A 12592-nucleotide genomic window follows, 5' to 3' on the forward strand; every position below is an offset into this window, starting at 1 on the left:
AGGTACAGCTATATGAATGTGGTTTATTCATTTGGATGAACAAATAAAACACGTGAATGTTTCTGTTAATGGCTGTGTAGTTTCTGAGTAAAGTATATCTTGTCCACCTGTTGATATGAACCCTGCAGTCTGACATCCATTCTGCTCTAAACAAAACAACTTCACAGTCACATAAAGACACACATCTATTAACACTGATGTTTAAAAAAAAAAAAAAAAACACCACCAAAAAATAAGTAAATCAAAGTGATACATAAGCAGCGTTAAAAAATAAATAAATAAAAAATATTTAATCTGTTTATAAGATGAAGATTAAAGCAAGATTGGAGGAGCTGATTCCCATAGAATGGTTCTATTAGAGAATTCCAAAGGATCGGTGACTATAAAAGCCACTATAGATGTGCAAGGCTATAGGTGCCACAGTTCGGCTGCTACAGTGCATGAACGAGGAGACAAAAGAGCGCTGAGACTGGGTTGTACTGTCAGCTGAAGTAATTTCATATGTGTAGAATTCTAAATAATTTGATAGAATAATTTGGTACCATCAGAGTAGGTTTTTTTTTTGTTTGTTTGTTTTTTATTATTCGTTAATTATTCAGGTACTGAAAATGTAAAGGTAGTCCTGTGGTGAAAATAAAGGTTACACTTTATTTTGATAGTCCACTTTAGACATTCTACTAACTATAAGTAACTTTGCAACTACATGTCAACTAATTCTCTGGACCCATCAAAGCAAAGTGTTTAAAATAAATAAAGTGATATTAAGCAGACAGTCTACTAATATTCTAATGACTGCTAGTTGACATGTAGTTGCTTACTGTACTTACTGTTAGTAGAATGTCTAAAGTGGACTATCGAAATAAAGTGTTACCAAAATAAAAAAGATAAAGCAGAATTTAAAACAAATTATTCCCACTTCAAATTGAAACTCAAAATTTAGGGTTCTGTATAAAGCTACAAACAATAGTGTACTAAATATTGAGTGTTCAAAATGTGAACATTACAGTTTAAAGTTTATGTTAGTGATAAATTAACAGGGAGCATTTAAAAATAAAAAATAGTTACACGCCTGTGCGTGCTCACACAATAGGATGTGCAGTCCTGTCTAGAAGCCTCAATCGATGTCTGTGGTGATTGTAGGCTATTAAAAGTTTCTGACACCTAACTGCTGAAGGATATGATTCTTGTTTTAGTTTTGCTGCGTTTATGGTTGTGGCATTTTAATGGTGAGTTTTTGCGTACTTCTTGCAATATGAGTAAAATAACGTTATGTAATCAACAAAGGAGCTACGCATTTGCACGCGGATAAACTTCTTATGCGAAACTTGGTCACTTTAATTATCTGTAAAAGTATATTTCAGTTTATTCGCGCCTTTCTACATTTCCCCAACAGTTCCAAAATGCTATTCTTGCATTTAGTTTGAAAAACAAAAACAAAAAAGGTTCAGAATTAAAACTTTATGAATGTGTTTCAGGAGTGTTTGGTGTTGACGTGATGGAGGGAGATTCAGTCACTCTACACACTGATACTATTGTGTAATTGTACTCATTTTACTCTATATTATGATATTTACTGAATATGGTATTATCTTACTTAAAATATGATGTATGATCATGAAAGCAATCCATATACTGACTAATATGCTGAATTATTCCAATACTAGATGTCTTAATACAGATTGTGAAATATAAGAAGCCATCCATTGTGCAGTACTGGTGTGGGAACAGAATTAAAGGGAAGATTTTCAAGGTTGAAAGTAATACAAAACAACACCACTGTTTCATGGGAAAGCACAGAGAGTCTATCCCATAGACTTTTGAATACTGGTGTTTTTCCATTTTAGTGTAAACTAATTAAATGTTGCAGATTTGATGTAACCATTTTGATGTAACCATTTTGATGTAACCATTTTGGTGTAGCCATTTTGATGTAGCCATTCTTAAACAATGGTGGATCTGACCAAATCCCACCAATAAAAATAGGCCAAGTGGGCTGGTATTAAATTGTAGCAAAACCAGACAAATTTGGTTTTAGAGGCAGTGGATGAGGCGGCTGTCTTCTCGGCTTTGTTACTTTGTTTAATAAAGTCTTATTTTGGCATCTGAAACTCTGCTTTTTGAGCTTCTCTGACTTCATTGAAGAAATCTACTCTCTCGAGCCACGACATAAATTGGCGTCACGAACAGGATTGGATCGAGGTCCGGCGTCCATGAGAGCCGTTGCAGGCGGAGGGCCTGGTTGACACGCAAACTAATCAGAAATTAAAGGCACCTAAAAAGGTAAGCAATTTTTGCTTATATTGGAAATAAGATTGTTTGCGTAGTTGACTAAGGACACGCCTGTGATGGTGATCTAAGACAGGGCTTCACCAATCAACAAATTTAAGATTAATAAATGTAAAGTAGGTGAGTATGGATTAAAGAGTTTCAGATGTCAAAAGATACGCCTATTAGTAGAATAGTAAAAAGTGAGCACAAGAGGTGCTAGTAGAATAGTAAAGAAGCACAAGAGGTGTATGTTGCCTAAGAGAAGCATAAGTTGTAAGCACAAGAGGTGCATGTTGCCTAAGAGAGGCATAAAAACCTGTGGTTACCGCTTCCTAAGTGGGAGACCAAGGGATACCAGGGAGCTGCTTGTTGGTGAAGTGTGGCCCTGGTGGACTCCCATGACAGAAGGGCTGCTCAGACGGGTGTCTGCAGAGTTAGATAGAGTTAAACTGTTAGTCTTTGTCTGTCCATTATATGTTGAGAGAGATATTTATGTGTGTGAGTGTTGATGCATTGGACCCTTGAATGAATGTTTGGATGCATCACTAACCATGCTGGCTGTGTTGCGTTGTGTTTACTGAAAGTGTATAATATGTAAATGTTTTTTGATAGAACTAGAATGAAAAATCAGTGTAAATAATTGTGAAAGTGTTAAAAATAAAGACAATATATTGAATGGAGTATGTTAACAAAATTGTAAGAATTGAGAGAACAAAAAATACTCCAAAAAATTGGCTTTGTCGGCTATTTGGACATCGTCCAAGTTGTCGACGATGTGATCCAAATTATGAAACTGAATTATTGTTAAAGAAAAGGAATAACTGATTGTTTTTATTCCTGAAAGGAGAGAGGGAGATCAGGTGTTTAATTTTTCTCTGTTGTTGAGCGAGTTCAACAGAGGGAGAGAAAATGGGGGCTTTGTGCATAGAAGCGTATGAGCTCATTGTGTGTGTGTGGATACATGAACTGACAGTGTGTATGTGCTCATGAGCAGAGTGTAAGTGTGTGTGACTGCTGCTGATAGCGAAAGTAGGAGTAGCAAAGGAGGGGGAAGCAAAGGGAGAAGATATTCGGGTGATCATTTTCTGTACCTGTCTCATCCAAAATAGAATGAAACGTACAGAGAAAAGAAAACATCTTTCAACATGACAAGAGAAGAATATGACCAAGCTGTGAAGTCATTGCAACAAGAGATGGATGAACTGTTGAACAACAGTCAAACAAAGCAACCACACCCAAGCTCACATGATCATGTCAAACAGAAGCAAGTCAAGCAAGCAGCTGGTACATTGATCATGCAAGATATAGAATATCAGGATGACCTGCTGCAATCCTGCCAACTTCCAAGAAGATCAACAAGGATAAAAAGTAAAACTGAAGCTCCAAATGAGTGTCCAATTCTCATCAAACAAGGACACGCCCAGTACATACCCTGGGCAGCTCAAGACTTGGACACTTTGGTTTCCCGTCTTCCAGACATTCATGAAGGAGCTGGAAAATGGATCAAAACAGTTGAAGAAGAAACAACTGGAAAACTTCTGGCTCTGGGTGACATCAAAGCTTTGCTTGCAAAGTGCCTGGGAGCCTCCAAGATGAATGACATTCTCAAGCAATCTGGCCTTCTTCAAGCAGTAGACAGACCTCAAGCAGATGGAGCCTCCTTTAACAAGCATCGACATGACATCTGGAGGACACTGAGGGCTGAATACCCAATGCAAACTGATCCAAATTTCCTGAAGGGGGAGCCAATGGGGGAAACTGAGAACCCCACCACCTACATCCAGAAACAACTGAGAAGATGGAAAGAAGAACTGGAAAGAGATCCAGAACACGTACTGACAGTACTCTTCAGGACCTCCATTGTGGAAGCCATGCCTGCAGCAGTGAAAGTGAAGCTGGAGGATGTAGTAGGTCTGAATTCAAAATCACACAAAGAATTCAGAGACCATGTGGTCCATGCTGTGGAACAATACAGAAGACAAGAGCTAAAGATGAAGAGCCAAGAAAAGGAGCTGCAAAGAAAACTAGCTCAGATGCAGCTGGAAGAATTACTCAAGAAGAAAAAGGTCCAAGCAATACAGAGGGAAGACCTCTCAGCAGTGATGGCACCTGTCAATACTCCAGTGCCTGTTAATCCACCCGCACCAATGAATGTGCCTGCTCCAGTAAATCAGATTGTAACAGCACAGGCACCACCTGCTGGACAAGGACCAGTACCAATGGTCATCTATCTCAAGCCAGAGCTGTCAAACCGGAACTGGAATAGACAACAACAACAAGGAGGACGTGTTAGAGGAAGATTTAACAACAATCAACAGAGAGCTGGTGGTCCACCAGGAGTGTGTTGGGGATGTAATCAGCCTGGACACAACAGAAGAGACTGCCCCATCAATCCTTGGCAACAGAACCAACCAATGACTGCAGGAGTCAACTATGGACAGCAACAAATGCAAGCCCAAACTCTAGGTCCTATCAACCCATGGCGTGGCCCTGACCAAGGTTACTAGGGCTGCCCAGAGAATCCCACGGGGAGGAACCAGCTTCCAAAGATATCATTTGATGCTGATCAAGAACCAATGCTGCGAGTTATGATTGAAGGAAAACCCATTACTCTTATGCTTGATACTGGGGCTTCGTACTCTTGTTTGAATCCAAGATATGCTTCGCACCTCCCCATGTCTGGAAAATATATAAAGAGTAGGATTCTTGGGGGTAACTCAGCTACTTCCTACGACGGCCCCTGTGACCATAAGCCTGGAAGACACTGAAATAAAATACCAATTTTAGTCTCAGAACACACACCTGTCAATTTGTTGGGCAGAGATGCCATATGTAAACTAAAAATGTAGATATGGTGTACTCCAGATGGAATTTATGTAAATGATTGGGCAGTAAGACAAATGAATCTCTCAGAATTACAAGCACAAGAACCATGTGCTAACATATATTGGTTAGGTAATCTAAAAGATGTAGAAAAAACAATTAGCAAATGGGGAAGATACATAAGAGAACAGCTTTCTGAAGCAAGCCTACCAAAAACTGAATTTCATTGTACAATGAAGTATGATGAAAGCAGATAGATAGGAAAAAATTCATTGATGAATGGTTTGAGGTACCAAATTCAGTTCCCCATGTTACATTATATGTGAATAAAGATTGTGTTTCTAAGGATTTAGGCCCCATGATGCAAAAAGCAGAAAAAAGCAAGTGGGAAGCCATAGAGAATCCTCTAATTTTCCAATCAGCAGATAAAGCATATCTTAAAATTTTGTGTGCTACTCCAATGATGGGAGTCCCCAGAATGATTATAAACACAAAAACTAAACCAAAAGTTAAGGGACATCAAACAAAGCAAACTGAATTAATAAAAAAGATGGATAATCAAGTACCATTAGAGCTATGGTCAAAGCATGATACAAATGTAGGGTTAGTAAAATCAGCTAATCCAATTAGAATAGCACTCAGACCTGGAGCTAAACCACCCAGAAAAATGCAATACCCTCTGAAAACAGAAGCAGAACAGGGAATAACAATAATTGAAGAAGACATAGATGATGTGGAATACCCCCGACCAAACAGAAACAGAGTAAAAAGAGCTTATGAATTAGACCCAGATGTGTATTTAGACTCAATAGGCCAACCTAGAGGAATACCAGAGGAATTTAATGCTAGAAATTAGATAAAGTCTGGTTTTGATTCTATATTTATATGGATAACCCCAAATAAGAACTTAGAATGGATCAATTATATTTACTATAATCAACAGAGATTCATTAATTACACTGATGATGCCTTAGATGCTCTAGGAAAACAATTGGGCCCCACAAGTAAAATGACCTGGCAAAACAGACAAGCTCTGAATTGGCTCTTGGTCGAGAAAGGAGGAGTTTGTGTAATGTTTGGTTCTGACTGTTGTACATATATCCCAAATAATACAGCTCCAGATGGATCATTCACCAAAGCAATGGAGAAACTGAAAAACTTGAGAGAAGAAGTGAATAAGAACGCTGGAGCAGATAAGCATATTGGGGATTGGTTTAATTCACTTTTTGGGGCTTGGGGACAATGGTTAACCCAAGTGGGCATCATAATAGCTATTGCTGTTGTTATGTTTCTTGTGTTGTTCTGTTGTATTGTGCCTTTCATCAGGTCCATACTGGCCAGTGTTGCAGCCAAACAGATGATTAATGTGTCAGTAAGACCAACAGGAATTGACATTGGGTACACTAATGTACCTACAATGGGACCTGGACTGGATGAACTAGATGATTTTGACCTGGATGACTTTGTGTAAAACCTTCCTAAAAAACAACGGAGTGGAAGGGAAGGGGCGCCTTTTTATTTTTTATTATTTTTTATTTTTATCTTTTATAGTAGTATTAGAACCCCTTGGATAGAGTAGGCAGGAAGTTAGAAGGTACTTTGTATTTTACTTTGGCATATGCCCCTTCCTGAAGTTATTTACTCCTTAAATCATTTATGTTGAAATTGTTCATTTACTAAATTTAATCAAATGTAAAATGTGATTATTGGAAGAAAAAGGGGACGTTGAAGGTTTTAAGCAGGTCACTGTCCATGTTATGAGACAGTGCAAACAGAAAAAGGGAACGATAAAAAAAAGATTGCTTGATATCTGTGAGGTGATTGAGGGTCTGACCCATGTCAGGAGTGCAATAACAGTGTTTATTCATTTAGCCAGGCCTGCAGAGAATAATGTAATTAGTTCATTATATGATATGACTAAATTAACCAAAAAAAAAAAAAAGATAATTTATCAGTATAACAATTTGTTTCTTTAAACACTGGGAAACATCACTAAGAAAGTATGAAGGAAAGAGAGGATCGACGAGCACCTCAGTGCTTAGCAGCATGAGTAGATTCAACTGGAGGTTTAAAAACCCACCATCTACTCCAACACCAGATAGTGCTGGGGGGCAATGAGACTTGCCTGAGAGCTCCTCTGGCAACGAAGGAAAGCATCACCAGATAGCGCTTCAGGCTACCGGAAAAGCCTGGAGTTCCTCTGGCCTCGTGGGATGAACCAGTGAACCATTTATTATGTTATTTTTGATTTTTGATTTTTGATAAATTTAATTATTTGACTAATCATTTATATACTCTACATAACCATGATAACCATGAGCAAGGCTAAGATATCTCATGCACATGCTTAAATACATATTGCTGATTTGACTGATTGTTCATTGACCCCCAAGAGTGTATAGGTGGGGAAGCAGATTCTTTTACTCTTCTCTAGTCAATTGTGAGGAGAGATGTTTGGGTCTGACTTCCTCTGAAGTGAAGCATCATGAAGAAACCAATTGTTAAGAGGTAATGAAGGACCATTATTGGTTGACAGATGAATAGACGGATGGGTGGATTTATGGTGTTGCACTCTGGGCAAAGAGATTCAGTGGTGAGACTTAATAAAGTCTCAGAGGGGGGAATATATTGTGTAATTTTACTCATTTTACTCTATATTATGATATTTACTGAATGTGGTATTATCTTACTTAAAATATGATGTATGATCATGAAAGCAATCCATATACTGACTAATATGCTGAATTATTCCAATACTAGATGTCTTAATACAGATTGTGAAATATAAGAAGCCATCCATTGTGCAGTACTGGTGTGGGAACAGAATTTAAGGGGACGATTATCAAGGTTAAAAGTAATACAAAACAACACCACTGTTTCGTGGGAAAGCACAGAGAGTGTATTACATAGACTTTTGAATACTGGTGTTTTTCCATTTTAGTGTAAACTAATTAAATGTTGCAGATTTGATGTAACCATTTTGATGTAACCATTTTGGTGTAGCCATTTTGATGTAGCCATTCTTAAACAATGGTGGATCTGACCAAATCCCACCAATAAAAATAGGACAAGTGGGCTGGTATTAAATTGTAGCAAAACCAGACAAATTTGGTTAGTAAACAGGTATAAAAAAGATGTATGGACAGACATAGAATTAGAGGCAGTGGATGAGGCGGCTGTCTTCTCGGCTTTGTTACTTTGTTTAATAAAGTCTTATTTTGGCATCTGAAACTCTGCTTTTTGAGCTTCTCTGACTTCATTGAAGAAATCTACTCTCTCGAGCCACGACAATACTGACGTACAGGGAAATGATACAGTGATACAGTGGATGTTTGGAGCTGAAGACCCAGATACTGTCATTGCTGAAATCAATAGAGCGGCAAATATCAGTGATGTTACTGATGAGAGATTCAGAGACAGAGTGAAGATGGACAGTCAGACTGGATCTCTCACCATCACCAACATCAGAACCACAGACTCTGGACTTTATAAAGTAGAGATCACCACAAATAAAGAAGCAGAGAAAACATTTAATGTAACTGTCTACGGTGAGTACAGCAGCAGGGTTTGGTCTTTTCTCTTCAGATCTGTTTTGACCATAAATATTTGCCACAAATGATCATTCATAGAATGACAAATTGCTGTATTGAATTTGAGATAAAATAAAAACATGATTCGTAGCCTGCTGTCCCCTGTGTGTGCTCTCAACAAAGTTTGGTAACACTTTATTTTGATGGTCCCTTTTGAACATTATGTTGACACTAAGTAATGTTGCAACTACATGTCAACAAACTCTCATTAGATTATTAGTAGACTGTCTGCTTCATATCTGCTAACTCTTTATTGCGATGGTCTCTCAACAGACACTCTACTGACTGTAAGTAACTTTGCAACTACATGTCAACTTATTCCAACCCTAACCCTACCAGTCAACTAATACACTACTAACAATCTAATGAGAGTTGGTAGAAATGTAGGTGCAATGTTACTTATAGTCAACAGAATGTGTTAAAGGGACCATCAAAATAAAGTGAAACTGATTTCTCTTCATCCTCTGATATTTTCCAGCTCTTCTTCCTGTTCCTGTCATCATCAGAGACGCTTCACAATGTTCTTCTTCATCTGAGAGTTCAGATAAATGTCTAAATGTTCACTGTTGTGTTCAGTGCTGAATGTGAGTCATGTGACTCTCTCCTGGTTCAAAGGAAACAGTTCAATCTCCAGCATCAGTGCGTCTGATCTCAGCATCAGTCTCTCTCTATCTCTGGAGGTGGAACATCAGGATAAAAACACCTACAGCTGTGTGTTAAACAACACCATCAGCAACCTGACCACACATCTGGACATCAGTCGACTCTGTCAGCCGTGTGCAGGTACATCAGTCATATTTGTGTTTATTTACTTGCCTACTCTGTTGGTTGTGTTCAGGTGTGATGTAAGCAGTGATTGGAAGCTGTATAATTCTTTGTGATATTAGACTAGCAGATGAGTTTACACTAATAATGACTGTCTTTCTTCAGGCGTTACAAAACACATAGTGCTGATATCTGTTGCTGCTGGAACTCTGTTGATTGTGGCTGTAGTTGGGATGTTCTGTGTCTGCAGGAAATGTAGAAAAACAGATTAAGAAGGCATGTATAACTAAAGTACATTTAATACATCGTAAAAAAATATGAACAAACAGAATTTAATAAATTTGTCATTATTGAGGAAGATTATTATTGGCCCTTGAGGAAGAGATAACTTACGCTGATCCAACGTTCTATAAAAGAAATGCACAAAAAATGGTAAAAAAGAAAAAAAAGAAAAAAACAGTTATTAATGACTTTGCCATGTCTCTGCATTAGTTCTAGTGACCCACTTTCACTCACCATGTTTTCCAGTCTTTGTGTTGCTCATCACAGTGACTTAAGTGAACTGATAATCACAGGATTTGAAAAAGTAGCATAGACAATCATATTTATCATTTACGCAAACACTACTGCAGAAGACTTTTTGGGACTTCTTTACACTTAATAAAGTTTCTTTATTGGCATCTACAGTATATTTCCATGAAGAACCTTTAACATCAACTGAGTCTTTTCATTCCACAAAAGGTTCTTTAGATTTTTTTAATATTCTTCACACTATATATATAATATTTGTAATATTTTGTATTTTACCATTTATTTTTGTAATCAGTACTCAACAATACTCAGCACTGTATGTGACATGTTTGTGCAATATGGTCCTACGAGGCTATGAAGACATTGCTGTTGCCAGCTACCATATCACGTATTATGATCATTTTAGTTGGATGACTTAGTAAGATGTAAACTAATTGCTTCGGAATAAATTATAAAATATGAATATGATGTATGTATAATTCATAGTATAAATATAAATTCAATTCAGTTTCAATTAAATTTCACTTTTATTGTTGGAGTTTCATTCAGTTTTTATTCTTGCATCCCACAGCATGGCAATTATGGAAATTACATTTTAATAAAACTAAAATGGCCAAAGTCTTACTGTAAGACTAATTGTTACGTTGACCTAGTTTCCTTAGTTCCCTTGATTAGTTAATTAGCTCACCTGTTTCCCCTTGATTACTTTTAGTATTTAAAGCCTGTGTTCTCCCCTGGTTCTTTGTCTGCTATTATTTGATCATTGTGTTTTGCTAACCCCTCGCTCCTGGATTATCTCTGTTTCTTGTTTGGATTTTTATTAAAATACTCTGTTTTGTTTACACTCCTTCATCGTGCGCTTATTGGTAAAACACCATAACACTAATATCATAGCTAGCAGCATTTTGTGTATCCTAAAAACAGTTAAATTATATTTTCAGACATTTAGTTAGACACAGAATGACTGGAAAAGACATGCTATAATTATAAAATCTATAAATATTTAGCTTGATTTTTCCACATCACCTATTTAATCTCAAGATTTTCACATACCCTATTGTCTTCTTGATAAGCAAATGCACTAATTTAGAAAAAAAAAAAAACTTAATTGGTGGCAAAATTACAGTTAATGTGCAAAAGTTATATAACTTGTCCAATTTCAGACAGCTTGTTATTTGTGTTGAATTTTTGTTGTTTCTTTTAGCAATGGTTAATGCATGCTTGAGTTATGTAACATTTTTAGTATGATTCATTAAAAAAAGAAGCAGAATATATTATACAAAAGTTGTGTTGTGTATGGTTTTTGTTTTGTTTTGTTTTGTTTTTTTCCAGCGCGTTAAACAAGAGGATGAGGTGGTGTACGCAGGCATCAGGAGATAATCACATTCTGATTCCTCATTAATTATGTTTTGCTCATATTAACTGTTTTTCTTTGTTTTATATATTACTTTTTAAATATTTATTGTTTTTATTTAAATATACTTTTATTTGTGATATTTGTGAGTGTGTTTTCTTCTGATGATTTATACACTGATCATTTAAAATTAAATGGATTTTAACCAGGAGTTTGTACAGGAGTTGTTACTGTAAATGTTTTTGCTGCAGTAGTGTATCTGAAGAACACCTTGCAGAAGCAGAACTGACAAGCCATCCATGTTTAATTTACATGATCCATAAAAGGTTGTTGCTAATAACAGGGCCTCACTCAGCGTAATAAATTTAACAAATATCACTGCTTTCTCAGTTGATAGATAACACTAAGAATTGCAAATGTTTTTTGTATTAAAAGTTTTAGAAGTTTTTTTTTTTTTTGAATGTAATGTTTAAATATGCAAATGATGCATTATCTTATTAAATATGCACTAATTTGTATACATTTTCAGAACAGAAATCTGAACATTTGCTAAAGACAGGTTTAAATTTCTAATATTAGATTTAGAGGTTTTTACAGAGAGGATTTTGGATATTTCTTCTTATCACTCCATAAATCAGAATATACTGTGGCAACAAAAACTTTATTCAGTAGGACTCTCCCATACATTGTTGTTCACTATCGGCAGCCAGCAATTTAGTATCCAATTCGTTGTCTAATTGTTCCTGTTTTTTCTCCACGGTGATGGAGGTTGCCGCCTGCTTCATCGTCCTCGCCCGCCAAGATCTCCCGTTCGTTGAGTATTCCTGGGAGTTCTGCAGGCTCGCTGCGGCGACGGCACTTGATGACGCCACCCTTCTCTCGCTGTTCTGGCAGGGGGCCAATTCCCATCGTCCCGTGGACCTCCCAGACACCACAGGACTAAGATGGAGGGAAGGGATCCTCCGGTGTCTGGAGAGTGCCGTCCGCAGGGAAGTCTACACCGCTGTCTGCGACCCACCCAAGACCGCCGTTCGCAGGGAAATTAACGCTGCCGTCCGTGGGGAAGTCTACGCCACGGTCCGCGGCCCACCCAAGCCCGCCGTTCGCGGGGAAATTAACGCCGCCGTCTGCAGCTCTACCAAGCCCGCCGTCCGCGGCCCACGAAAGCCTGCCACTGTCCGCGGCCTACACAAGTCAGCCGCCCGTGGTCAACGCAATCCTGCCGCCGTCCGCGGCCAACCCAAGCCCGCCGCCATCTGCG

General features: G+C 37.7%; 1 protein-coding gene across 5 annotated transcripts; it reads left to right on the forward strand.

The window, feature by feature from the left end:
* Nucleotides 1-1880: 1880 nt before the first annotated feature.
* Nucleotides 1881-12237, forward strand: LOC131529613 (uncharacterized). 5 transcript variants are annotated; one of them, XR_009268154.1, is made up of 4 exons: nt 1883-2280; nt 3378-8639; nt 9160-9464; nt 12100-12237. XR_009268154.1 is itself a non-coding variant. In XM_058759387.1 (2 exons), exon 2 carries the CDS (start codon nt 3414-3416, stop codon nt 4773-4775), a length of 1362 nt encoding a protein of 453 aa, XP_058615370.1. In that variant the 5' UTR covers nt 1883-2280; nt 3378-3413; the 3' UTR covers nt 4776-8747. The 5 variants fall into 5 exon arrangements, 1 of the variants encoding a protein (XP_058615370.1); XR_009268155.1 differs by lacking the exon at nt 12100-12237 and adding an exon at nt 9612-11637; XR_009268156.1 differs by lacking the exon at nt 12100-12237 and having other exon boundaries at nt 1881-2406; nt 9160-11639.
* The last annotated feature ends 355 nt before the right edge of the window (nt 12238-12592 follow it).

The sequence above is a fragment of the Onychostoma macrolepis genome, chromosome 22 (genome assembly GCF_012432095.1).
Source record: "Onychostoma macrolepis isolate SWU-2019 chromosome 22, ASM1243209v1, whole genome shotgun sequence".
NCBI lineage: Eukaryota > Metazoa > Chordata > Actinopteri > Cypriniformes > Cyprinidae > Onychostoma > Onychostoma macrolepis.

Coding starts and splice junctions, on each gene's coding strand:
- LOC131529613 (XM_058759387.1), top strand. CDS start 3,414: ATGACAAGAGAAGAATATGACCAAGCTGTGAAGTCATTGCAACAAGAG.